Source organism: Myotis nattereri (assembly GCF_964212035.1).
Source record: "Myotis nattereri genome assembly, chromosome: 20".
In the NCBI taxonomy this organism is placed as follows: domain Eukaryota; kingdom Metazoa; phylum Chordata; class Mammalia; order Chiroptera; family Vespertilionidae; genus Myotis; species Myotis nattereri.
In genome coordinates, this window is record NC_138096.1 from 6,955,806 (window position 1) to 6,981,834 (window position 26,029).

Consider the following 26,029-nt stretch of genomic DNA (forward strand, 5'->3'; position numbering starts at 1 on the left):
CTCGCGCCGCGCTGTGCGTTTACTCTCTGCAGTCTGTTTGGATCTTGGCCGAAGGGGGGGAAAATGAGGTTTGTTGGGACGCTTTGCGGCAGTTTTAAATGCCCGGGGCTCGTCAATGCGCTGTGTGGCGAAGGGGGGTGTTAGGTGCCCCAGGAGCGGGGAGGGAGCGTCCTCAAACCCCTGGATTGTCTACTACGATTGCAGCCTGTGCCTAGGGGTGGTGGAGGGTCGAGCAGCCAGGGAGAGGGAGGCAGGCAGCTCAGTGTGTGTCTCGGGGAGGTTTCCCGGGCCGGTCTGGCCGGCTTCGCGGGCCGTGTAGACTCCGACCCTCTGCTGCAGGGATGCAGATCTCGCTAGACACCCCGTGCGGGTGTGAGCCGCGCACCCCGCCTGGAGGTTGGGGGCCCCGGCCTGGGTCCCCGCGGACACGCTCAGGCGTCCCTCTGCGGGGAAGTGGGCTGGGGATCCCGGGACGCTGCCTCCCAGGTAACACATAGCAGAGACTTGCGCCGCTTGGTCCGGCCAGGAATAGTACTTGCTCTTCCAAAAATACTACGCCAGGGAGGGAGGAGAGCGGTGAGGGCAGGGGTTGGCTCCCTCGCTCCCATCCAGAGCTGGGGGGGGGGACCTGGGGATGGGGTGCCTGCGTGCCTGTGTGTGCGTGCCCGTGTGCGTGCGTGTGTGTGTGTGTGTGTGTGTGTGTGTGTATCCTGCTTGTGACTCTTGGGCTCCGTGTCCGAAAATGGTGACGGTCGTGTGTGGACGGGTGACAGATGACATTTCCCCAGACATCTCTGAAAGTTGGTTTGCATGAGTGACTCTTGCACGGGGTTTGGTCTCTTTCCCGTGAGCATGGCTAATGGCAGGGCCGGGTGTCAGGCACCCCTGTGCCTTCAAGGAGAGGAAGGAGCTGTCCCCTGGCAGGCGCCCTCTCCAGACAGCAGGCCGACCCGGTGGGCAGTACTTCCCCGCCCCCTTCGGCAGGGACAGGCGAGCTGGGAAGGCATCTTCATGGGATTCATCGCCTCCAAGAGGGGGATTTCGGTGTGGGGTTGAAATACTGTGCACAGCGCCCGCCTCCCGCTGAGAGCGGCTCTAGGATGCCTCGTCCGTGCCTGTTGGGAGATGAAGTCAAAGCGGTCCTTTCCCCTAAAAGCCAGAGGGAGGTGGGGGTGGGGGTGGAGGGTGGTCAGGGCGCAAAGGGGGGTGGATCTGCCGGGGTTGGGTTTCCAGACCTGGCTCCTTGGCTCGAGGCTTCATCTTAGTTTGTAATGAAAAGGGGAAATGCAGGCTAATGAACAGGCTGAGAAGCACCGGGGCTTAATCTGATGGTGTGTGCTTTTCAGAGGGCTCAGCCGGACGGAAGGCAGGAATAGCTCCCAGCTCAAGAGATGCACCTAGGGGGATACTTTCATGCCGATGTGCGGGGAAGTTGATATCCTCCCCGATGTATATTTAGCCGCGGTGTATTCCTGTGAGCCGGCCGAGCCCCTGGCCATTCCCCCGCCTTCGCAGAGGGTAGGGAATTACATGGGAAGTAAGCAGGGGTGGGCAGGTGGGTCTTTCTCAGATAGTGGCGCTCTAGCGCTGCCCAGGAGACGAGGCCCCGAATAGAGACCTCTGCAGCGCCTTCCTTTCTGACTCCAGAGTTTTCGTATCTTTGTGCCTTTACCTTCCCTGAGGGTGGACATCGACGTAGGTCCGAGAAAGGCTGTGTACCAGCGTGTGCACAGGCGATACATTTAACCTCAGACTCAGGGACCATATAGCTGGGCATCCTCAGGTCGGCATCCCTGTCACCACGCGTCTCCGGCTTCGGGAGCAGCGTGATGAAGGGGATTCAGGACCACGTTGGTCGGAGGGATGCAGTGGCCTCTCTGAGGGATTGGACGAGGCGGCCTTGTGTGTCACGTGACTTCATGCTTTCTTCTCCCCCCCCCCCCCCCCTTCTTTACAGACTGTCTTGAGTTCTTCTTGAATTGCCAGTGTTCGGCCTCCTCATGCCTCCGTCTCCTTTAGACGACAGGGTACTAGTGGCACTGTCCAGGCCCGTCCGGCCCCAGGATCTCAACCTCTGTTTAGACGCGAGCTACCTGGGCCCCGCCGCCCCGGGCAGTCACAGCCACCCTCCGGTCATCGCCACCACCGTCGTGTCCCTCAAGGCTGCGAACCTGACGTATATGCCCTCATCCAGCGGCTCTGCCCGCTCCCTGAATTGTGGATGCAGCAGTGCCAGCTGCTGCACTGTGGCCACCTACGACAAGGACACTCAGGCCCCGACCCCAGCCGTTGCCGCCGGCTCCGCCACCGCTGCCATCGGCACCTCCGGCACCTGCCCCGCCACCCAGATGGTCAACAGCAATGACAACGCAGGCTCTCTGAGTCCGTCCGGTGGGGTGGGCAGCCCCGCGGCCGGGACCCCCAAGCCGCTGGCCAGCATCAAAATCATCTACCCCAACGACCTGGCGAAGAAGATGACCCGATGCGGCAAGAGTCACCTGGCCAGCCAGGGCCCCGTCATCATCGACTGCAGGCCCTTCATGGAGTACAACAAGAGCCACATCCAAGGAGCCGTCCACATTAACTGCGCCGACAAGATCAGCCGGCGGAGGCTCCAGCAGGGCAAAATCACCGTCTTAGACTTGATCTCCTGTCGGGAAGGCAAGGACTCTTTCAAGAGGATCTTTTCCAAAGAAATTATCGTTTATGACGAGAATACCAATGAGCCCAGCCGGGTGACGCCTTCCCAGCCACTCCACATAGTCCTCGAGTCCCTGAGGAGGGAAGGCAAGGAGCCTCTGGTGTTGAAAGGTAACGAATGCTCCCTCCCCCGGCACACTCCTGACTAGCCTGGGGTCACCCGGGGTTTTCCCCCACAGAGGTAGCAGCATCCTCCCGACCCTGCCTCCCCGCAAAGACCGGAATAGAAGTCCTTCTTCTTGCCCTTTCTTAATTAGTTCGGTGTGGTGAGAGGTATCCAGTAGCCTTGAACTGGAAGCCAGAAGATTTGGGCTCTGGTCTTGCGTCTCGTTTCCCCTTCTAATTTGCATCGTGCAAGTCATTTCACCTCTCTGAGACTTTCCCCCTCTTTCCCCAGAGGGGCTTTTATAAAGCCAGAGGGTGGCTCAGGTCAGGCCTGGTCTGGTAGCTCTCGCCCAATCCATCACTCGTTGGAAAGTTACTATCGCTCAGACTCAGCCCAGGTTGGTGGAACTGAGATGGTGAACTGCAAGTAAACGCCCAGGTACCAGTTCTTTTTTGTGGGAAATGCTTCTTCTTTCTCACCTCTCCCATCAGCTTGGATTTTAGGTGGTTTATACAGTGACGTATAGAGGGACAGAGATCCTTCGTCTAGGGCCCCACAGTGTGAGTTCATCAGCCACATCTATTCCTCTGCCGTAGCTCTAAGGGACAGAGTCATTCTTATGAGAGCCTCCCCACCCCATTGCTCTCTCTGGCTGCACCTGACAGTGGTTGGCATCATGGCTCCTCAGTACATTGAATGCAGAATAACTCGGAGGTCATGGTGGCTGAGCCCTGGCAGGAGGGATTAACTACCCACTATTCTCTGAGTTCCTTCCACCCAGCGTTGCCTGACCTAGTGGGGCAGCCCTCGCCCTGTGTCCATCTTGCCTCTTTGCCCCATCCTTTGGGGCACTGCACCGCATGCTCTCTCTTCAGCGTCTTCTGTCTGGCGGTGGTGATTCTGAGAGATCATCATCTGTCTTCTCTTATGTCTGAGCCAGGGTACACAGTCTGGGCCATATCACCTGCCAGTCTCCGGAACTGTGTGGACCAAAGGGTTCCTTTGAGCATCTTACATATTTAAATTGCAACGGGCCATCCTCCGTCTGGTCTTCCCGGTGATGCATTCTGCCTTTGGTTCAGTACCGTTCTTGGAAATATGGTTTGGAATTCCTTTGATAGAACCCGCCTGCCCACCCTCCAGTGCCCGCTCCCTGGACTCCACCACCACAAAGTCACTGCTACTCTTCGGGCTGGTGGGCGCTGATGGGAAGCATGACATCGTGGAGGTTGTATCTAGAGAGTTCCGGCAGCAACCGCTCATTTTTTGTTGTTGTCATTCTTGGGTTTTCTTGGGTTTACAGGGATGTTCAGATCCCCTCTGTGTAGCTCTGTGTGGTATGGCTTTATATTCTTGTTTGGTTGGCGTTGGGTGAATCCCGGTAAGTTGACCATGATCTTGGCTTGGCTTGGCTTTTTTTGGATGAGAAAATACAACCTACACGTGTCCCATTGGCGATAGTTGGTCTTGGGGAGCAGACGGAGTGGGTAGTCCATGGTCGTAATGGCCGTCTCTCTCCTCATGCAGAGTGGATGTTGTTGAGAAAAAGCAGGCCTTGTGTGTCTGCAGACTCGGAGGCTAGGCATCAAACCATACACACCAAGTTGACCCCGGACTTGAACTTGAGGTTGATTAGAGGACTTGTAGATCCTCCCTTCTCCTTTGGCCGTGGGAATTATTGTGTATGGGGGTGGCTTGTCAGTCACTGAGAAATGAGTCTCCTGGGTGCTACCGATGAAAGGGGGGTTCCTCCCCCCACCCCCGTCCTGTGGACGCAGCTGAGGCTCCAGCAGCCTGGGTGGTTCCTCAGTGTCAGGGAGTGAGCTTGCCTCAATGGGCGGGGCCGGACATGCTGCTGACCTCACCACTGGGCGCCCTGGGCGGCCGCGGTGCGGGCTGGTCATTTTCGGGTTGGTGAGCCTCAGCGGCGGTGGACCTGGAAGGCGCGCTGGTGGTAGAGGTTGGATGATTTGTAGCTTTTGGGGGGCGTTTTCTTCGAATATTTGGGCATTTGCTTGAAAACCTGTAGTTCAGGAGCAAAAAGGGTCTATCATCTACTATATTTATTATTATCATCATTATCATTTTGGTCTCTTTGGGGGGGGAACGGCCTAAAATTTGGACCAAGATGGGAAAGAAGGGGGGAGAGCAATACCAGGATGCCCTCGCTGCCCTTTGATCTGGGCCAACCAAAGGTTAATGCCAGAGCACCGTGGAGTGAGGAATGGGGTGGGCATCCCTCAGAAGGCATGGCCAGCACCTTCTCCCAGGCTCTTGTGTGGCTCAAGCAGACCATCCTGGCCTGGCTGCTCAGCTGAGGTTTTATTGTACTAACCCCAGCCCTGGGTGATGCAAGATTGTTATTTTAGCAAGAGTGGTCGTGGGACCATTTGGGAATGAGTGAGTTTTGTAGGGAAGCCCTGGTGATGGGTAGTGAGAATCTTCTAGGGTAGACATTTCTAAGGCCTCCTTCATGTATTTTCAGAGATTTCAGTACAATCGTGGGTAATTTATGGCCAGCCCACCTGCTGCCCTGGTGTTATGTTTGTAAACACTGGTTGCTACCCTCCCGGTCCAAGTTTCATGTCCCCCGTTCCAGTGCCACGGTCTCCATTTTTGGAGGTGCCTGACAAGTGCAGCGGCTGCTCGGGGCCCGTTTTAGTAATGCTGTGTCAGGTCGGGAAGGGAGTGATCAGAGCCGCAGATTAAGTTACTGTTCTCATTTACAGTCCCCTCCCCGCCGTGACCTGTGTCCGAATCCATGGTTTAGTCTCAGCTTCCGAAGAAAACACGGCTTCAGACCTGCGCTTCTACCCAGCCCAGAGAAAGGAAGAGATAGTTAGGGATTTGCACAATCTTTGAACGAAGTATAATTTGTTACCCACTCGTGAAGTTGAATGTGATTTCAAACCACACCGAATCAGAAGGCTAGACCATCCTGGGCCTCCCAGGATGAGAGCTACCATCATTGCTGTGGTGTTTGTCAGGCTCTTGGTGTTTGGTTTAGGGAAATAATTTGTCATTTACCTAAAGAGGCATCACCACCTCCTCCTTAAAAACAGTCTACGCCTTTAAAATTTTTACCACAAAATATTTCAAATACAGAGAAAAGTAGGAAAGAGTGGGGTGAGCACCCATATACCTGTCACCAGATTTTAAACAATTAGTACTATTTTCCTTCTCTTCCTTTTTTTTTCTTTTGTTGAAAACATGTATAGAACAGACAATATTTTACTGTAGTTAAACATGTTTTATGTTTAAACCTAATGTTTTAAAATCAATAAGGCTGGGATATTTGATAGTAGAGTATGGACAACATTGTTACTCAATACTACAGTGTCACGTGACCATTTTGGGGAAGTTTTCCAAACTTGTAACTTGTGCTGTGACGCCCAGGCGGCCAGGGCCATGGAGAAGCATCCCTCCCTCTGAGTGGAGGGCTCCAGGCGGGAACTGGGGGTCCCCAGCTCCCCGTTCTGCTCAGCTATGTCGGGTCCATGCCTGTACTTGCTCTGCGCTCTCACAAAACAAAGACTGACTCAGAGGCATTTATTGGGGAGCAGGGGGAGGAGGGAGAGTTACTTCAGGAGAACGTTACCTAGAGATTTGGGTAGCATAGGGGGGTAGGCTCTCACACTGTAAAACTTCCCTCCCTAACCCCTAAGAGGTGAGCAGCATCGACTACACGTTCGTCCATAGTTGATTGCAAGATCCAGAGTGGCTGTGCTCAGAGATCAGAAACCCGGGAGCATATTCTCTCTCTCTCAGCTTTGTTTAGTGGAGCGGGGGTACACGATTTCCCTTTGTCTCTCGGGGACGTTATGAGGACGTTTCCAGAATCACAAACACACTGTTGTCATTCAGAACCTCTGTTTAACACCCGAACATGGCTAACAGGAGCCGTGGCGCAAAGAGGGGGGGAATTCAGGCCGGACTTGGGATCTGGTTTGAGTTCCAGTCTTGATCTCCACCCTCCTCACCCAGCACCCCGTCCCCCACCCCCATCTCCCGCCCTTGCTGGGCACAGTAGCTATCTCATCGTGTTAGTTAAGAATACAGGGAACTAAAGTGTGCAAAGTGTCTTAGTTCCTCATGGTTAACGACTCGCACATGCGGCTTAACATCATTACTGTTGGTGGAACAGGAATGATGGTGCCAGTAAAACAGGCAGTTTGGGCTCCTTTTCCAAAGGAGTACAGCTAACAAGCTGGGTACAGCAGCGTGTGGTGTGTGGTGTGTGTGTGTGTGTGTGTGTGTGGTGTGTGTGTATGTGTGGTGTGTGTGTGTGTGTGTGTGTGTGTGTGGTGTGTGTGTATGTGTGGTGTGTGTGTGTGTGTGGTGTGTGTGTATGTGTGGTGTGTGTGTGTGTGTGTGTGGTGTGTGTGTGTGTGGTGTGTGTGGTGTGGTGTGTGTGTGTATGTGTGGTGTGTGTGTGTGGTGTGTGTGGTGTGGTGTGTGTGTGTGTGTGTGTGTGTGTGTGTGTGGTTGTGTGTGTTGCTGTGGGTTAAAAATAACTGGCTGACTGGTCCCTAATTTAAGGAGCATACAGTTGGAGTGCCAAGTAATTACAAAAACATGCCGGGTCAAGAGGCCAGAGTAATTTGGGCCTCCCCTCGAATTATTTACTTGCAGGGGGATTGGTAAAAATGTGATGAGACATTTGGCCATGTACCGCCCCATAACTCAGGAGTGAAAGCAGAAAAGCTGTGACGCGTTGCTTTTCCTGGCCCCTCCGGGCCCGGGTTATTTTTGGAGTCGGGATTGTAGTCTGACTATAAAAGGGGAGGTGGGAGGAGGGGCAGCGCACGCCACGTGGAGAAGTTCTGGAAGCTTTGAGATGGGAGGAGATCGCGTGGGAAGTCATTGAAAGGCCTGCTCCGTTCTGCAGGCGCGTCCTGGACCTTTTCCCTGAACTGACCCGCAGCTGCCTGTGCCCTCTCTGAGCTCTTGGACATACCACCCTCCTTCTTAATGAAAATGTCAGTGAAAAGAGATGTGCGCTCTCTCCCTGTCCCCCCCCCCCCCCCCCCCGCCATCTCTCCCCTCTCTGCCCTCACTCCGTCTGCTCCTCATTACGCTGCTGCACAGCGGAGTGGAGTTTAGCTCACTTACACCTGGCTCCACTGCTAGGCTTTTCCACCCCCAACTAGAGGTGTCCTCAGGCAACTCAGGTTACCCCTCAGATCCCCAGTGTTTTTTTTCCATTGTAAAATCGGGGTAATTCCGACATCCCGTAGATGAAGCGCCTGGCACGCAGCTCTCCATAGCTCAGCCCCGGGGCCCTGCTCCCACCCCCCCCCTTCCCTTTCACAGCCTCTTACATGACATCAGGCGTGTGGCTTTGGGGAGGGTGTGGCTGTTGTTCCCAGGACAGCACTCTGGGAGCCTGTTCAGTATGAACCACCCATGCGGCCTTACCAGTTCCGATCACTTAACCATCTGGCTTGTCAAGGGCAAGTTCAGGAGAGTCCTCTCCTGGCAGGGGCCGCTAATGATTGTAGATTCGCAAAAGCAGGGTGGGGAACAGAAGAACCTTCTGCCACGGTCTGTGGCTCACACGCCCCAAGGAGCTGGGCGCGAGCTTTTCACCAGGAGCCCCTGCTTCCGAAGGCTCCTTGTCGTGAGCAGCCAGAGGCCCCCTGGGTAGCGGTTTGGGCATAAAAATGCTTCGGTCTGCAGTGCACAGGCGGCTTATTTCAAGTGGGAAGATAAGGATACACTTACCCAGGAAGGGTGGACGTTCTCCCAAGGGAGGTCATCTTTGTAAACTCAAGAAGCTCAGTTTGGAGAACAAGAAGGAAGCTTAGAGTCCCCTAGCCCCGAGGTCGGCAAACTGCAGCGCGCGAGCCACGCGGCTCTTTGGCCCCTTGAGTGTGGCTCTTCCTAAGCCTTAGGAGGACCCTCATTAAGTTAATAACAATGTACCTACCTATATAGTTTAAGTTTAAAAAATTTGACTCTCAAGAGAAATTCCAATCGTTGTACTGTTGATATTTGGCTCTGTTGACTAATGAGTTTGCCGACCACGGCCCTACCCCAATCGTTTTCTCAGCACGCTGCTCACTGGGATCAACTGGGATGACTTCAACCTTTGATGCACAGTCGCCACCTCCAGAGAGTCTGATTCAATTGGTGTGGGGGCCCTAACCGGTTTGGCTCAGTGGATAGAGCATCAGCCTGAGGACTGAAGGGTCCGAGGTTCGATTCCTGTCAAGGGCATGTACGTTGGTTGCGGGCACATCCCCAGTGGGAGGTGTGCAGGAAGCAGCTGATCGATGTTTCTCTCTCATCGATGTTTCTAACTCTCTATCCCTCTCTCTTCCTCTCTGTAAAAAATCAATAAAATATATTTATTAAAAGAAGTCAATATATTTAGTCAACAATTTTTTAAAATGTGTTTTTATTGAGTTTTAGAGAAGAAAGGAAAGGGAGAGGGAGAGAGAGATAGAAACATCCATGATGAGAGAGAAACATCGACCAGCTGCCTCCTGCACACCCCTTACTGGGGATCAAGCCCGCAACCCAGGCATGTGCCCTGACTGGGAATTGAACCGGTGACCTCTTGGTTCATGGGTCAAGGCTCAACCACTGAGCCACACTGGCCGGGCTATTCATCAACCATTTGAGTATTGATCTTTTTTGTTGAATTTCCAGATTTCAGTCCAGAACTATATGGGCCTAAGTCTAAGATCTCTTGAAGCCAGCAACTCAGGATCCTCCTTTTGACCTGGGTTCTAGAAAAATGGGGCAAATCACAATGTTGATTTAATCCCATCTTCTAGTGAATGTAATGGCTGTACCCAAGTGTCTCAGGTTTCTAGAGACTTCTTGGTAGGTTGGCTTCCACATACGTAGGGCCTTGAGGGTAAAAGAGATCCATTCATTGGCTCAACAAATATTACTAAAGCCTTTTCAGGATGGGGAAGCTGCCATTGTAACCGTTGTCATCTAGATGCTAGACTGAGAGCCATATACACACCAGGCCAGTAAGTCATATCCTTCCTCCTGGATGATCAATACCTGTTTGTATTCTTCATCACCTTCAGCCACGCGGTCTTGTTTAGGGGCCGGTTCATCTGGAGATGCCACTCTCCTGGGAAGTGCATGTGTGTGTGTGGCATTTGGCTTCTATCTTCCCTTTTCCCCTTGCAAGAGAGAGTCTGGCCTTCTAAGCACATCTTCACGGGCCAGCAGAATATCTTTCATCGCCTTGATCCGAAAAGACATGCTTTTTTTAAATAAATGTGTTGGTTTTTAAGAGGAAAGGAAATATATGTTCTCTCTCCCTCCGCAGCTCGGGGCTGACAGGGCCCCTCCACGCGTGGGAGGGGAACTTGGGCATTTGGGCCTCCCTCGTGTTGGCCATGCTGCCGATCGGAGCGGGGCCTGTGTGTATTTCTTCCTGCGTGCCCTCTCTGGAAAGGGGACGTGCTAAGCCAACAAGCACTGTCAACGGTATTTCACAAACAAAGGTGGCCTACTTAGCAGAGAAAGTTTGCAAGTGCAATCAGGAACCGCTGTCGGGGCCAGGGCCGGGATGAGGACACTGGCCTGGCATTCATTCCCAAGCTGCGTTGTTCCCCCGAACCTGTCCCTCCTGGGAACTTTTCAATGGGCTGCGTTTCCATATACACATATGCTACCGCCATGTATAACCTTATCCATTCAGAACGACTCGAGGGAAGAGGGAAGGATGAGTCCAAGCCGCGGCCTGGATTTTGTGGTAGAACATTAAAAACAGACCTTATGCTCAAGTCGTGGCCTTTCTAGCTGACTCTTGAGCTGTTTCATCCATAAGCCAAGAGGAAGGTCTTAGCATCCCTTTCCCCTCCAGCTTATGTCTGTATCGTCTATTATTACTTAAAAGTTGGGGAACACACACACACACACACACACACACACGTATATTCATTTCACTCTCTCCCCCCAGCACGACCCATATTTTACGGAACTTCAAGGCAACAGCTGGACGTGAGCCTATCTCTGCTTTCGGATGAGGAAATCAGCATGTGCCTGGCCCGTGCACATAAGATAAAGGCTCTTACCCGGTGCTGAGGGTCTGGCTGGGTGGATGATCACCCCCAGGAAGCAAAGGGTTTGCAGATTCATCGAATTGCCTGTGCTGCCCTGAGTGTTTTATTTGTGGGGAAGGCCTACTCGTCATTGGTTCGCCCTCTAAGACTCACATTTCATGCAAAACAAAACAAAGCCACACTCTTCCGGAGACCTTCAAAGAAGAGCTTCATTTTCTTTTCTTCCCACGGGGCTGGGCCTCCTGGCAGGTACCTGTTGCCCATTTCTCCCCAAAGTGAGCAGCAGATGGACCAGTCTCATTAGGGGGTTGGGGTGGGGGGTGCTGTTGGCCTGTCCTCCCCTTGAGGGACGTACCCCTCTCACTGTATAACGTCAGCTCAGCTAAGTGTCCCCAGGTGAGGAGGCGGTCGCCACTTCGGGCCAGAGCATCCCTGTCCAGTTCATTATTGCTTTTCTGTTTATCCAATGGAAGAAAGAATCCCATGTTCTTTGAATCATGGCCCCAGGGTCTACTACCGCTGTGATACTGGCAAGTGAGAAGAAAAAATAAATTGGGAGCGGAGAGAACAGGGCAGTGGAGGGCAGAGGGTATGCTCAGGGTCCCAGGGACAGCCTCTTCCTGCTCCTGGTCTTGGGTCCCAGCTTCCGGTGTTCAAGGGTGAGTTATTGTCATCCATTATCACAGTGCCTGCTTCTCTCTCAAGATAATGAGACTAGACACAGCCTTGTCAGAGGGCCTTCTCTGGAGCCATCAGGGACATTTCGTGGGTCTTGTATTTCTAGTCTTATTAAAATAGCACATTTTGATGATATGACTTTGTAGGGATGGTCTTACGACTCTCACGCAATGATATTTTAATCTGACTGCGGAATACTACTTAATCACAGATAACTGCTCTGGGGTTGACCTGCCCATCATTCTTGATATTAGAAAATTATTTTCCTGGGTAGTTTGGGGGGAAAACATGAATAGCTATTGAGTGTTATGGGCCAGGCACAGGGTTGTCACATATGTGTCTTATCCAGTTCTCAGCTCAGCGTCGTGAGCCAGGTTTCAGATCCCCAGTCCCACAGATGAGAATCTGAGGAGCAGATTCAGTATCGTCCCCCTGTCATCCACCAGTGAATGGAGATGAGAATTGAAACCCAGTCCTTCTGATCTCAAAGCCCAAGTTCTCTCCAGGCCGGCCCCATGCTTCACAAGTGAGTTACAGGTCTGATTCTTTCCAATGATTTCAGAGAGAGGAATAGAGAGAGAGAAACAGCAGTGATGAGAGAGAATCATGGAAGGGCTGCCTCCTGTACACCCCCTACTGGAGATAGAGCCCATAACCGGGACATGTGCCCTGACCAGTGACCTCCTGGCTCAAGGTCGATGCTCAACCACTGAGCCACACCAGCCAGGCACGGATCTCATTCTTAATGGTGTCTTTCCTCCCTCAAGTGTGTGAAGGAACAATCTCTAGTTAGGGTATCTTACCCTTTAGGGAAGGTAATTCTCTGAGATAAGTGAGCGGGGATCTTATCACATTCTTTATTGTTGTTCTCTGCGTTTCTCTCCTTCCCTATCTTCCTTTCTTCCCTTCTATAGACTAAGACACGTACAGCTCAGGTCATCTGGGAGTGTGGTGGGGACAGACCCTGGTAAAGGCATCGTCAACACCCTTGAACAATAGCAGGATGGCCCTGGGAGCCTGGGTGGGAGCCGCATTCGTCCAAGCGGATTATTCGGTGTTTGTCTCATCTGTCCCACTTCATAGACGTGGAAGCTGATGACTCACCCACGGGCGTAGAAGAAGCTGGTAGCAGATCTGGCACAGGAGCCGTGTTCCCTAACTCCCGGTTCAGTCACTTTTTAAAAACCCCAGAGGGAGTATAATCCTTTGGTTTCTATCCAAGTGGCTATTGAATAAGCGACTCCTGTGGGTCCCCGTGTCTGGCTGGGTCACCCCGTGCTTTCTTTCCTCCTCCCTTTGCGAGGAGCTTAAGAAGCGAGTGACTTCTCAGCCAATCAGCTGCTGCTGTGCGTGTGCACGCAGCCTTCCTATTAAGAATGTCTGTCTTTTCTAGCAGAGGGAGTAGAGGATGGAGGTGAAGGGCACAGGCCCCAGAGCTGGACTGCAGTTGTTGGAATTCTGACTTTGCCACTCTGGACGCAGGAACTTGAGCAGATGAAACTTGCCGTGCCTCCGCTTTTTTTATCCATAAAATGGGAGGGTAGTGGCACTTTTCCTCTTGGCATCGATTGAGGATTAAATTAGATAAGTGTACAAGTGCTGTGAACAGTGCCAGACCTTTAATAGCTAACCTTTATTAAAAATTATTACCATAGTTATAATGTCAAATACCCACCATAGTAATGTATCAGTATCTACTATAGCCAAGAGGTATATGGGTGATATGATTCAGTAAGATGAATTGACATGGCCACTGGTGCAATGTGAGTAGGAACTCTTCGATGCTTGGTAGGTTGTTTTGTTCAAAGGTTTGGAAAAACCTAGTGTTTCTAGAGGGGTGAATAGATCACTACATCAGTACTTTTTCTGAGTCAGTGCCATCCTGGGAAATTATGTACTATTTCTACGTAAGGAAATCTTATCAAATGAAGTCTTAGCCAAGACTCGATCGTCTGCCCGTTGTCGGAATATTAAGAAAGGTTGAGAAAGAAAAAAACCAGACACTATACAAATCCCCCTGCCTGGCTTAGTTTCATTTTTACACGTCCTCTTCATTCTTTACCCATATATGTGCATCGTTTGCAGATTTCCTCATCTAGAAACTGAAATCCATTCTCACTCTTCATTGCCTGTGATTAAGCTTCCTGTATTGTCATGTTTGAGTGTTAGGCCATGGCTACTTTTATGGAGTGTCCCATTTTACTTAGCTACAGGGCCTATGCGTGAGGTTAAGATGACTTCTAAATGTTTGAGAGTATAGGAGAAGCCTCTGAGAGGGAGTACCCTTGCTTAGAATCTTCTCTGCACCCCCACACTGAGGAGTGGAAACTCAGGCCAGCCTCATCCACTGCCCCCCACCAGCCCCCTATTTTCTTTACTTTTTATTCCTGCCTTTCGCTTCAGAACACAAGAGCCACCTTCCTGTGTAAGTTACTGGTTTTAAGAGCAGTCTTGGTCCTTGATCACAGGCCTTGGCACATGGACTCCCAGAGGAGAGTGTTGTCACGTCAGTCCGGGCTTCTCCTTTGCTGGGCAGAGGGGGAGGCGTGGAGGCCCCACTGGGCACGTTAAAAGCAGAAGCTGCTGTGAGAGGGAATGGTGCGCGGGGCCACCACCACCTCGCATCGAAAACATGAGTCACTCCCGTTCACACTGTCGAGAAGACACTCTGAAAGGGATATCACGACACCCGCAGCAGAAGGAAGTGGCCTGGGAGATGCTGTGTCATGTGTGTGTGCCTCTGCCCCTTCCCCCCTTTTTGAAACCCTGGGTGTTAGGGTGATGCTGGCATCTGAGTGTTTAAGCAAACTGCAGTCAAAAGTGTATCAGGATGGAAAGACAATTCCCATTAGTTCTTTTTTGCTAAATTGAGGTAAAACGCCCTTTAAATAGGTGCTAATTCTCCACCAGATAATTAGCTTGTCTTCCTTGATAAAGTGGACGAATTGGGTTGAATTCATTATAATTAATCTCACATATTATGTAAAAACGCATTCGCCTGCCCTTATTAGGCGAACCTCTTATTCTTTTTAGAAAAATCTTTATTGTTGACAGTATTTCATAGGTCCTCCTTGCCCCCCCATTAACGTCTTCAAGCCTGCTCCTCCCCTCCCCCCCTGCCCTCACCACCCCATTGTCTGTGTCCACCCCCCTCCACTGAGAACAAATGACTGGAATGAATGAGAGTGGCGGGCAGTGCTCGCTTACACGAAGCTGAACATGGCCTTGCCCATAAGAGAGACAGAGCTTTCGTATTAGTATCTGCATCACTTGAGGGAACTTGGGGGATGCTTTGAGGACTGAGACGCTGACGCTACGGAGCTGCCTAAATAATTACCTTGAAATCAATCTCCTACTGGTGACTGGGCATTTTTCTGGATTTACAATGCAAAGCTTTTCCCAGGGAGTGAAGAGTAGAGGCATTGGCTCGGGACACGTAGCCAGTGGCTGGGTGGTGAGTCTGAATGGTGGCCCCGGAGGGACAGGAGGGGATGCTCGGGGACTTGGTGAGCCAAGCTCCTCCCTGCACTTTTTCTTTCTCCCCACACCCCAGCCATTCAGAGCCCCCAGGCTTCCCCATCTGGCTGCATGGTGCTTTAAGGGAAAACGCTGAGAGCTATTGTGCATGGTCCCTTGATTTTGCTAGTATGAAGGCGTGTATCAGGAAGATGTGGAGGGATGGGAATAAGAGAGCCCGCTCTGGATAGTCGGTCAGAGAGCCTCTGCTCCCCGTTGAAGCGTTTCTTTTCCTGAGAGGAGAGGGGCTGTTGATGTTGGATGGGAGCTGACCACCACCCGGTAGCTTACTGCCCCTTAGATGGTTGTGGGCATTGGTCACTGCTTCTGCATGTGTGTGCGCGCACACACACACATACACACACATCTTAGTTCCCACTTGTAACATGGGAATGAAACTGGCACTGAGTATTAACTCATTTAATGGGGATACCAATAGTTATCTCTGTCCTCGCCTGGAGTCCCACACGGCTGCTGAGCACTGGAAACAGAGCTATTCCACACCAGGATGTGCTACAAGTGGACAGTGCACACCGGGTCTCAGAGACTTTGCTAAAAAAAATATTAGTACAATATTTCACTAATAATCCAGCCTGCAACTCTTGGGGTCCCCTCCCCTAGACAGCACCATGTGAGTGGTGGCGATGTACATATGGACTGGCACCTCTTTGCTACCAGATTCTTAAATACTGATGTTGAGATTGAATTCCTTAGAGGAAACTGATGCATCAGAGGGCGAGCATATGATTAAGGAGTGTCTGGTGGTGTGTGTTTTAAATAGGGGTCTAGCATCTTAGCTTTGAAATGTGTGCCTGTGACATCTCATCGACACTGTGTTCACATCCATTGTTGTTTCCTCTTGAGGGTCTTTTGTTTGGATTTTTACGCCATGACCCCATGTGTTTTCATTTTCTTTTTGGTTTGTTTGCTCCCTCCCTGCTTAGAACAGACACTTGTCTTGCCTGTGGTCACGCAAACCCTAACCCTTCTGCTCATGCTCAGTCCTGGTCCTTGTCCGGTGAAGGTCTCTTAGGTCAGCAGCTCCTAGGAAGTGGACTTCACAAGAGCACCTTGGGGCCTCCCTGGAAGTTATTTCTAAGAAAAGACAAACTTGAACTTTGTGGTACTTGCAAGGAAAGATGTGTTTACCAATGAACTTCAGGAACAAAACAAAGAAGGTTCTAGAGTTGTAAAAGAGGTCTGCTGAGATGGCCACGATGACTTGATTTCTGTCTGGCGGGAGCCAGCTCTGGGCACCTGCACACGGTGCCAGGCTGCTTCCCAGTGTTACGGGGGAGGACAGCTGTCCTTCAGCAGCTCTGCCTGCCACCCGATGATTCTAGTAACCGTAGGAGTGTCAGTCCCATTCCTAAGAGGGACAGAACAGGTCCATGTGAACCAACTAAAAAAGGCACAGAAAATCCACTCTTCTCTCCATGCTGTGCCCCTGAGCACCTCACCTTCCGGCCGACCAGAGGCTCTGAGGCCCCTTGTCTGTCTTTCATCTGCCCCATGATGTCACCCTGTAACAGAGCGAGGGCTGTGACAGCCTTCATTAGATGAGGACACTCCTGTGGTTGAAGAAAATGCTCTCAGGATATGATCATGTTCTAAAATGGCCTTAAGGCTAGTTTGCCCAACAGTGCATGGCTCATGAGAGGGACAGGAGAAACCTGGATTCCTGATTTTAGATCCAGTGCCGTGTCCCTTCACCAGGAGGCAGAAGAGATGGCCTCCAGGGTGGGGAAGACGCTCTGCATCATCCATCTGTTACCATCTCCGTGTCTAAGTGGGTGGGCCGCTAGCTCGGACATGGCCCAACGTAATCTTGTTGTGTCCTGTTCACTCGATACGGTGACACTAGCTCATATTTCATGCTTAATAAATGTGTTGGGCTGAACTGGGGGTCCCTCCTGCTGTTCCCTGACATGGCTCAGGCTGAATGCCCCCACTTAAACCTCTTTTACTCTCTCGTGGCTGCTTTCTATCCATGTCCACCATCCATCACATACACACAATGTCCAAGGGGAGACGTGGGCACGGGAGGAAGGGTTGAAGATCACCAGGTGTGAGTTGCCATGGACCCAGCCCATCCCCGGGCATGGCTGTCCTGCAGAACGCCTCTTCTTCATGAGGCTTGTCACCCCCCCTTCCCACCCGGTTGGGTGACAGGAGTCCCATGTCCTCAGGGTGAACTCACCTGGTTGGCCCTACACCTGCCTTGCATGAGTCACCGCTGATGGCATCATTTCTGGTGGATCTTCCGTGTTTCCTTTTGCTAAGTTTTCCCTAATGTTTCTTCACCCCTCCTTCTCTTTCTCACTAGATTTAGCTTCAAGAAATAGATACCTTTTTATTTTTTAATCTCTCGAATCCCTAGCATTATGACAAATAGCACATAATAGGTGCTTTACAACTAACTGGCCTTTCTCGTCTCTTTAAATCTAGAAATATTTAATGAGCAGCTGCTATACAAATCATGTACAATAGGTCCTGGAATAATGTCGTTTTCTTCAACATCACTTTGTTATGACATTGATGAGATGCTATAGGAACAGAATTCTTGTTTATATCTGTTAGCCTACAGTAAAATTGGTTTTGTGATATGTTGTTTTGCTTAAAGTCACTGAACCTATCAACAGTGTGAAATGGGGACTCACTGTATGGCTCTAGGTGCTCACCAGTGAATACTTTCCATTTCTATTAATAACTACCAGCATTAGCTCATTAAGTTCACACAATAACTCTATTGTTGCCTGTTGGTACTATGATTAGCCCCATTTTGCAAATGAGGAAACTAGGGTACAAAAAGGCTAAGCGACTTGCCAAGATCATACTGCTGTGGTGTGGAGGCAGCCTGAACCCCACTCAGGATTATACTCGATTTCCTCTAGGACTGGGGTGGGGAACGTCTGGCCCACGGGCTGTAGAAGACCAGCGAAATCCTTTGGTCTGGCCCTGCCAAGGCATTAGGGGTGAGTTAATTAAATGTTTGACCAAATACAGGAGGCTCATTTTTAAGTTGATAATTGGGTATGGCCCGAGAATGATGTTATAAATATCCACGTGGCCCTGGGCAGAAAGAAGGTTCCCCATCCTGTTCCGGGACAAACACTAGCTGGGCATCCATGGGGGTCCACGTTTTAAGAATAACAATAAAAAACAAGTGAAGAAATAAATGAGTAGTTTCAGAGGGTAATGAGCGCTTTGAAGGTTATAAAACTTGGAAACCTCATGATATAATGAAAGAGAGCTCAGGGAGGGCAGCTCCAAATTGGATGTGAGGGAAGACCTTTCTGAGGAAATCACACTTGATCTGAGGTCTGAGTCACCCATGTGAGGAATAAGGGGAAGAGAGTTCTGTGAAGAGGGAACAGCAAGTGCAGAGGCCCTGAGGTGAGGAGCAGGTCACCCAGGCCTCACACACCCGAGAACAGCCAGGCTCCTTCTCGCCATTGTTTATCAATGTCAGGTTCATCCGAGCCGTGTTGACGCTGTAGAATGCACGAATTGGGAGACCCTTACAGATTATGCCAGCCCGGATGTTAGGGAAGTGGCAACAGAGGTCACAGAGCTAGAACCCACTATCACTCTAGTGTGGAAAGAGGGCTGGACTTCCGTCACCCTGAGCAGTGTTAGGCATGGCTTCAGGGGGGGTGTGGCTGAGGCGGCCAATGGTGTCAGGTGTGGGGTGCATCCCAGGTCATCTCTCCGCTCTGCATGTCCCAAGCTGAACTGACCGTTTCTTGGCTGACCCTCTACTTAGCTCAAGTCCATGTTGACAGTGTAGAATCCCAGCCCACCTCTGCAGGGCTGTACTGGCCTTTTGGCTCTTTCCCCCTTCATCTCAGAAGGTGGTCCGCTCGGTGGGGGACACGCTACCTGCTGACGTGATTCAACGCTGTGTTATCTCGGTGCACGGAGGCCTCCCCTGGCTTCAGGCCGACCTTTCCACGCTCCGCTCTCGTGGGAATGGCATGAGTGTTGGGCATGGCCGGCTGGGTGAACCCTTGTCCCAGGAGAGCTCATGCCTGCTCGTTCTGGCCGTTGATCGGGAATCGTTAGGCTTGCTTAGCTGCCAAATAGAGGATTCCATGCGGTGACTTGAGGAAGTTGTTCCTATGCGTTTTGTGAACTGAAAACACTGGTTCAGTAAAAACACAGCCCACATTTTGAGGTTGACACTTGATCCCTTCCCCTCCCACTTTCTCAGTTCCCTCAGCCACAGCCCTTTGACCTCCTAGTCAGATGAAAACACATCACCCCGAAAGCTGTTATTTTGGACACACGGAGGTTTCATTCAGAGCAAGCCGAGATGCACAGGGCATTGTTCACAATACGCTTCTGGACACAACTGAGCGATGGAACCCCTGGGCTTCCCTGTGTAACCTCCCTTTGCTCCCTGCCTTCCCGCCCCTCTTCTTGTCATGGATGTTTCTAGATGACCTTCTGTGAATGTGATTTCCACTGGGAATGTTTCACAGTAGAAATATGCTCTCCCTCGAGGCAGGCTCCTGATATTTCCAGAGATTTATTTAATTGGACTCTAGTGAAATCCCATTGGGAAACATACTTTTGCTGTGAAGCTGTGATGTGTTTAATTTGGGGTCTAAGATAAATGTCGGCCCTCAGGGGAGGTGGGATGGTGAAGCAACAGTTTTCCTTTTGTCCAGTGGGCCTGTTTAATGAATAGCTTTTCCGGGCTTTCCTCTGTTTGTTTGTTTAGCAATGCTTCATTATTTAAACCTCTGCACCGAAAAGCAAAGAATGTTTTCCCTCTCTTCAGAGAATTAAACGATGATGGAGAGCGGTTGAGCTCTTGGGAAAAATATAGCTTTGTGTTTTATAGCCTTCTCCTTCTGTTAACATTCTTCCCTCTGCAGCCTTTGAGTATGAGCTCATGGATTTTTTCCCCCTTCCCTGAATCCATCTTCATGGATTAACCAGTATTGAGCTTTTTAGTGAACAGAGAAGGTATAGAGAAGCCTCCCAAATACACAGAAATGTTCTTTGGCCCAGAGATGCTGCAGGGAGGGCAGGGGCCAGCGCTGACTCATAAGGAGGGTATGACTAGTGAGGAGGTAAGTGTTTTGGGAAAGCAGTGGGCTTCTCCGCTTGCAGCCGGCTAGTAGAACTAAGGATCTGGAAGGTTCCATGGTCTTGTCTCTTATGGGCTTGTGGGTCCTTTAGACTGCATCCTATTCCCTGACCTTGAACCGTTCCTGGCTTGACTTTAAGATGTGGTACCAACTTGGGTTAGCTCCCAGGGGCCAGGTTCTCAGGCAATCCGGAGGTTTCGGTGTTATTCCTTGAAAGTAAGAACTATAATTTCTATTTTTTTAAAGAGGTAAGCTATACTGAGAATCTAAATTAAAAGTAGGTATGGTATTAGTCGGCTGGGGCTGCCATAACAACATGACACAGACTGAGTGGCTTGAACAACAACAGAAACGTACTTCTCACTGTTCTGGAACTCCAGGGTTAAGGTGTTGGCATGGTTAGGTTCTGATGAGGTCTCTCTCTTCCTGGCTTGCAGATGGCCACCTTGTCTCTGGGTCCTTAGGTAGTTGGGGGAGAGAGAGACACCAAGATTTCTGGGGTCTCTTATTATACTAAGTAAGGGCACTAATCTCATCATAAGGGCCCCACCCTCATGACCTCATCTCTCAAAGGCCCCATTTCCAAATAAAATCACATTGGTGGTTAGGGGATTCAATGTATGAATGGGAATAGTGCATAACTGAGTCCATGGAAGACGTAAAAAAATGCATTCGGGGAAAGAAAGTGGACGAATTTGCCCAGGTTTTGGAGTATAGGTATATTACACCATCTGGTCAGTCAACACCTTTTTTTCTCCCCCTCTTCCTTTCAAACATGTATTGATCATCTTTTATGCATTTCTGAACAGTCAGGAGCTGCCACTGAATTTAAAGTCCCAACCGCATAATGTGCCTAAGAGGCCTCCTGCAGACTTCCATGACCTCTCCCCACTGTGTCCTCTGCCCTCTCATCCTGCCTCGCCACATTAGGTCCTTTGTGTCACCCAGGCCTCGTGTGGCCCGCCTTTGCTATAGTGTGGTTCTCTGGGCCTTAACTGTTCTCCTGGACCCCCTCCCCTGCACCTCCCTCTCCCCCCCCCAAACCAGTCAGTCCCTTCTCAGCCCTTAAGAGGCCTGCCCTGGACTCAGATCTAATTAGTTTGCTCCCGCAGCACCCAGGAACTGGAGGGAACCCCATGGCCCTTGTAATTAATTATTACCCTTTTATTTGTAGGCTTATGTGTTTATTATCCATCTCCTCCCATTGGACCCTGACCAGTGGGGAGGGAGGGAGGGGGAAGGGAAGGGGGGAAGGGACATCATCAGGGTGTCACTCGGGCCCCCAACTGTCTGAAAGGCCTTGCTTTTAGATCAAAGAGCTTGTAAAGGTGAAAACAATGTGAATGTAGCTGGTGTGTCTGTTAAGAAAACCCGGAGGCTCGAGCTGAGTGTTTGTGGTGAGCCGTTCTCCCGGGAGCTGCTGGGTCCCTGCTCACGGAGGTCAAGTTTTCACGTGGAGGCAGAAGGGAATCTGAACTGCATGCTTTCAGGAACCTGGGCTTGAACGTGGCCGTCTGTCAGCCCTGTTCCCTCCGCATGCCCAGCCTGTATGTTGAGAGGCAGCTTCTTGGTGGAAAGCCATTCATCTGATGAGCCCAGAGCCTGTCGTGAATATGAAACACGTTGACTTCCTTTCATTGGCATTTTGGTTAGCGAGAGGGAAGCGCAGTGGAGAGGCAGACGAACCCCCAGTGACAATGATGCCCACAGGCTGGCCCCTCAACAGGGACGGTGTGTGTGTGTGTGTGTGTGTGTGTGGCCGTGGCCGTGGCCCGTCCAGGCGAGGCCAGAGATGGAGAACGTCGCCCTGGCCCTCCGGCACAGGGAGTGACGGGGGGAAGTCCCTGATGCCCACCTCTGCCCTGTAGGTGGTTCTCACTGAAACCTGTCGGAGCCTGAACGGGGAGGGTGGATGCAAAGACGGGGTTTCTGCACTCACAGGCCTAATGAATCGTGTGTTGGGGGAAGGGAAGGGAGCTTGGCCACTCTTCCCAAATCACCCTCGACCCTTTAGGTTTGAAAGATACTCTGTGGATTTGATGGAAGTTTAAGCATCAAATGGACTCCAGGCGGAACTCTGAGTCTTGTTTTCTCCCTTACACTTGGGAAGGGTTTAGGATCCGAGAGAGGGAGGGAGGGACACAGGAGGGACATGCTGGCCTGCTGAGGGGGGGGGCAGGAGGGCTCTTCCTTGAAGGCACAGTGACTTCTGCACACCCTAGGGGAGTTCCTGGGGGGCACTCTGAGATCCTCCCCTTTGAATCCTGCTCACATAATGTCATCTGTTCACGAAAACCACACAAAGCAGCTTGATTGTTGTCTTGGTGGAAAATTACACGACTGTCATCAGCTGTTGCTTCTAGCAGTGCTTTCTGTTCTAATGTAAATACATGAGGTCACAGATTTAAAGACACAGGCCGTCCCCTGGACACATCACCCGTGACAGCCCTACGGCCGGGAGGATGGGAAGGGGTGTTAGGGGTCGCCTCCTTCGTGGGGTCCCAGACGCTGCCTTTGGGAGCCGCTGAGCCACTTCCAGGCTGGGATTGAACGCCCGGGCCTCTCTGCACCAGTTCCGAAGTGGGCTCCTGTGTGCGCCCCAGGCAACTTCTGAGCTGCCAGGGAGGGGTGGGCTGGGCAGAAGCATGCTGGGGCCAGCTTTCCCTGGAAGGCATGTCATTAAAGCTTCATTTTTGTATGTCACCATTCTGAGATCATTGCTCCGTTCACTTTTTTGAGGTAACTATTTAGGCAGGAATTTTTTGAAAAATTATTTCTATTGGGTGTGTGACAAAGATTTTATCCATCAAAGAAGGGAGCAGTATATTGTAAAACATAAGAAATAAGAGCCCCCTGAACGAGTTAATGAACGAAAGCAGTTGTAGAAGTACACAGAACCAAAAGTCTAGCTGAAACCATATTGTAAATTATACAAAGACTAGAGGCCCGGTGCACGGATTCATGCAAGGGTGGGGTCTGGCCAGCCCGCCCTCTCTGCCCCCCAATCGGGGCAGTTGGGGGCGGGGTTGGCCAGGGGGAGGGGCCGTGGGCAGTTGGCCGGTGGGCCCCACCCCCTGGTCAAACTCCCAAACTTCCAGTTGAGGGGACAATTTTCATATTAGCCTTTTATTATAGGATTAGTAAGGAGCAAAAGCTGCTGGGACGGGGAGAGACAGAGAGAGAGAAATCCAACCATGACCTCCTGGTGCATAGGCTGACGCTCAACCACTGAGCCACACCAGCCGGGCTCCAGAGTCCTTGTTCTTGACCGCTGTCATCCAAGGGCCACTTTACCTTAAAAGACGAGTCACCCAGTAAGAAAAACAAGGCAGCAAACGGGTGGTCAGTACGCTTGTAGCAAGCTTCTAGAAGTTTCCTTTCAGTCCCCCGCCATATCTCTGGGTGTGAATTCCACTCGCTGACCTTCAGGGAGAGTTTGCATTACATTGCTGGACACCGCGGGCGTGCAACAGCGCTGCCCGTCGCCGTGGGGAGAGGGAAATCTCTCACGGTCCCCCATGTGGCTGTGGTCTCTTCATTCTGCCACCCAGGGCACTGCTTCTGAATCACATCGCACGGGCTGTTCTGCCTCCGGGGGCGCAGTCGCCAGAACAGCCACACGCATGGGCACAGAGAGGCTTCCCTCCAGACCCAGGGCTCCACGGGGACTGCCACCCCCTGACCTCCGGGCGGGGACACGGGCGATTGTGGGCTCCGTGTGTCTCTTTAGGGGCTGGGTGTGTGTGTCTCTTTAGGGGCTGGGTGTGTGTATCTCCTTAGGGGCTGGGTGTGTGTGTCTCTTTAGGGGCTGGGTGTGTGTGTCTCTTTAGGGGCTGGGTGTGTGTGTCTCTATAGGGGCTGGGTGTGTGTGTCTCCTTAGGGGCTGGGTGTGTGTGTCTCTTTAGGGGCTGGGTGTGTGTGTCTCTATAGGGGCTGGGTGTGTGTGTCTCTATAGGGGCTGGGTGTGTGTGTCTCTTTAGGGGCTGGGTGTGTGTGTCTCTTTAGGGGCTGGGTGTGTGTCTCTATAGGGGCTGGGTGTGTGTGTCTCTTTAGGGGCTGGGTGTGTGTGTCTCCTTAGGGGCTGGGTGTGTGTGTCTCTTTAGGGGCTGGGTGTGTGTGTCTCTATAGGGGCTGGGTGTGTGTGTCTCTATAGGGGCTGGGTGTGTGTGTCTCTTTAGGGGCTGGGTGTGTGTGTCTCTTTAGGGGCTGGGTGTGTGTGTCTCCTTAGGGGCTGGGTGTGTGTGTCTCTTTAGGGGCTGGGTGGGTATATCTCTTTAGGGGCTGGGTGTGTACAAGGTGTACCGGTTAATAATGCGGATTTTGTAATCCAAAGAAAACACGATAATTTCAAGAGAAACATCAAAAGTGCTTTATTCAAAGTAACGTCCATCGCTAGCTGCACATTTCCCCATCTTTCAGGGAATTTGTGGAGACCGTCCCAATAGAACTTTTCTTGTTTCGAGGCAAACCGTTTAGAGACGCAATTTTCCACTTCTTTGCCCGTTTTGAAGTGCTGCTCATTGGAACAAGTGGTCATCTGAAGGAGCGAGGTCTGGTGAATACGGCGGGTGGGTTCATACTTCCCAGGCAAGATCTTTTCCCGTGTCTTTAACTGGTTTTGAAGTGTGCGATGGTGCGTCATCATGAAGCAAAATTACTTTGCCGTGTCTTCTGGCCCATTCTGGTCATTTTACGATCAAAGCGTGGTTCAAATTGATTATTTGTTGTCGGTAGCGATCAGTATTAACTATTTCACCTGGTTTTAGAAGCTCATAACACACCACACACCTTCCTGACCCCACCGAACGCAAAGCATTGTCTTCTTTCCGAAGCGATTTGGCCTTGCAGTCGATGTTGATGGTTGACCTGGATCAACCCATGATTTTGCGCATTTGGGATTCTCAAAATAAAACCAATTCTCATCGCCAGTCACAATTTGATGCAAAAAAGATTTTCTTTCGTGTTGTTGAAGCAACATTTTACTGATGACTTTTCGGTTTTCCATTTGTCTTTGGTTCAGTTGATGTGGCACCCATTTTCCTTCCTTTAGAATCTTTCCCGTTGCTTGTACTAGTATATCTCTTTAGTGGCTGGGTGTGTATGTCTCTTTAGGTGCTGGGTGTGTGTGTCTCTTTAGGGGCTGGGTGTGTGTATCTCTTTAGTGGCTGGGTGTGTATGTCTCTTTAGGTGCTGGGTGTGTGTGTCTCTCCTTAGGGGCTGGGTGTGTGTGTCTCTTTAGGGGCTGGTGTGTGTATCTCTTTAGGGGCTGGGTGTGTGTGTCTCTATAGGGGCTGGGTGTGTGTATCTCTTTAGGGGCTGGGTGTGTGTGTCTCTGTAGGGGCTGGGTGTGTGTATCTCTTTAGGGGCTGGGTGTGTGTGTCCCTTTAGGGGCTGGGTGTGTGTATCTCTTTAGGGGCTGGGTGTGTGTGTCTCTATAGGGGCTGGGTGTGTGTATCTCTTTAGGGGCTGGGTGTGTGTGTCTCTATAGGGGCTGGGTGTGTGTGTCTCTTTAGGGGCTGGGTGTGTGTGTCTCTTTAGGGGCTGGGTGTGTGTGTCTCTTTAGGGGCTGGGTGTGTGTGTCTCTATAGGGGCTGGGTGTGTGTGTCTCTTTAGGGGCTGGGTGTGTGTGTCTCTTTAGGGGCTGGGTGTGTGTGTCTCTTTAGGGGCTGGGTGTGTGTGTCTCTTTAGGGGCTGGGTGTGTGTGTCTCTTTAGGGGCTGGGTGTGTGTGTCTCTATAGGGGCTGGGTGTGTGTATCTCTTTAGGGGCTGGGTGTGTGTGTCTCTTTAGGGGCTGGGTGTGTGTCTCTTTAGGGCTGGGTGTGTGTGTCTCCTTAGAGGCTGGGTGTGTATGTCTCTTTAGGGCTGGGTGTGTGTGTCTCCTTAGGGGCTGGGTGTAT

General features: G+C 51.3%; 1 protein-coding gene across 1 annotated transcript in view; it reads left to right on the top strand.

Annotated features, from left to right (window-relative positions):
* Positions 1-1,957: 1,957 nt before the first annotated feature.
* Positions 1,958-26,029, top strand: part of DUSP10 (dual specificity phosphatase 10) — a 34,984-nt gene continuing 10,912 nt past the window's right edge. The window contains exon 1 of the mRNA XM_081114637.1: positions 1,958-2,811. Coding sequence (XP_080970763.1) covers positions 2,001-2,811 — 811 coding nt within the window. The 5' untranslated portion in view covers positions 1,958-2,000. The remainder of the gene's footprint in view (positions 2,812-26,029) is intronic.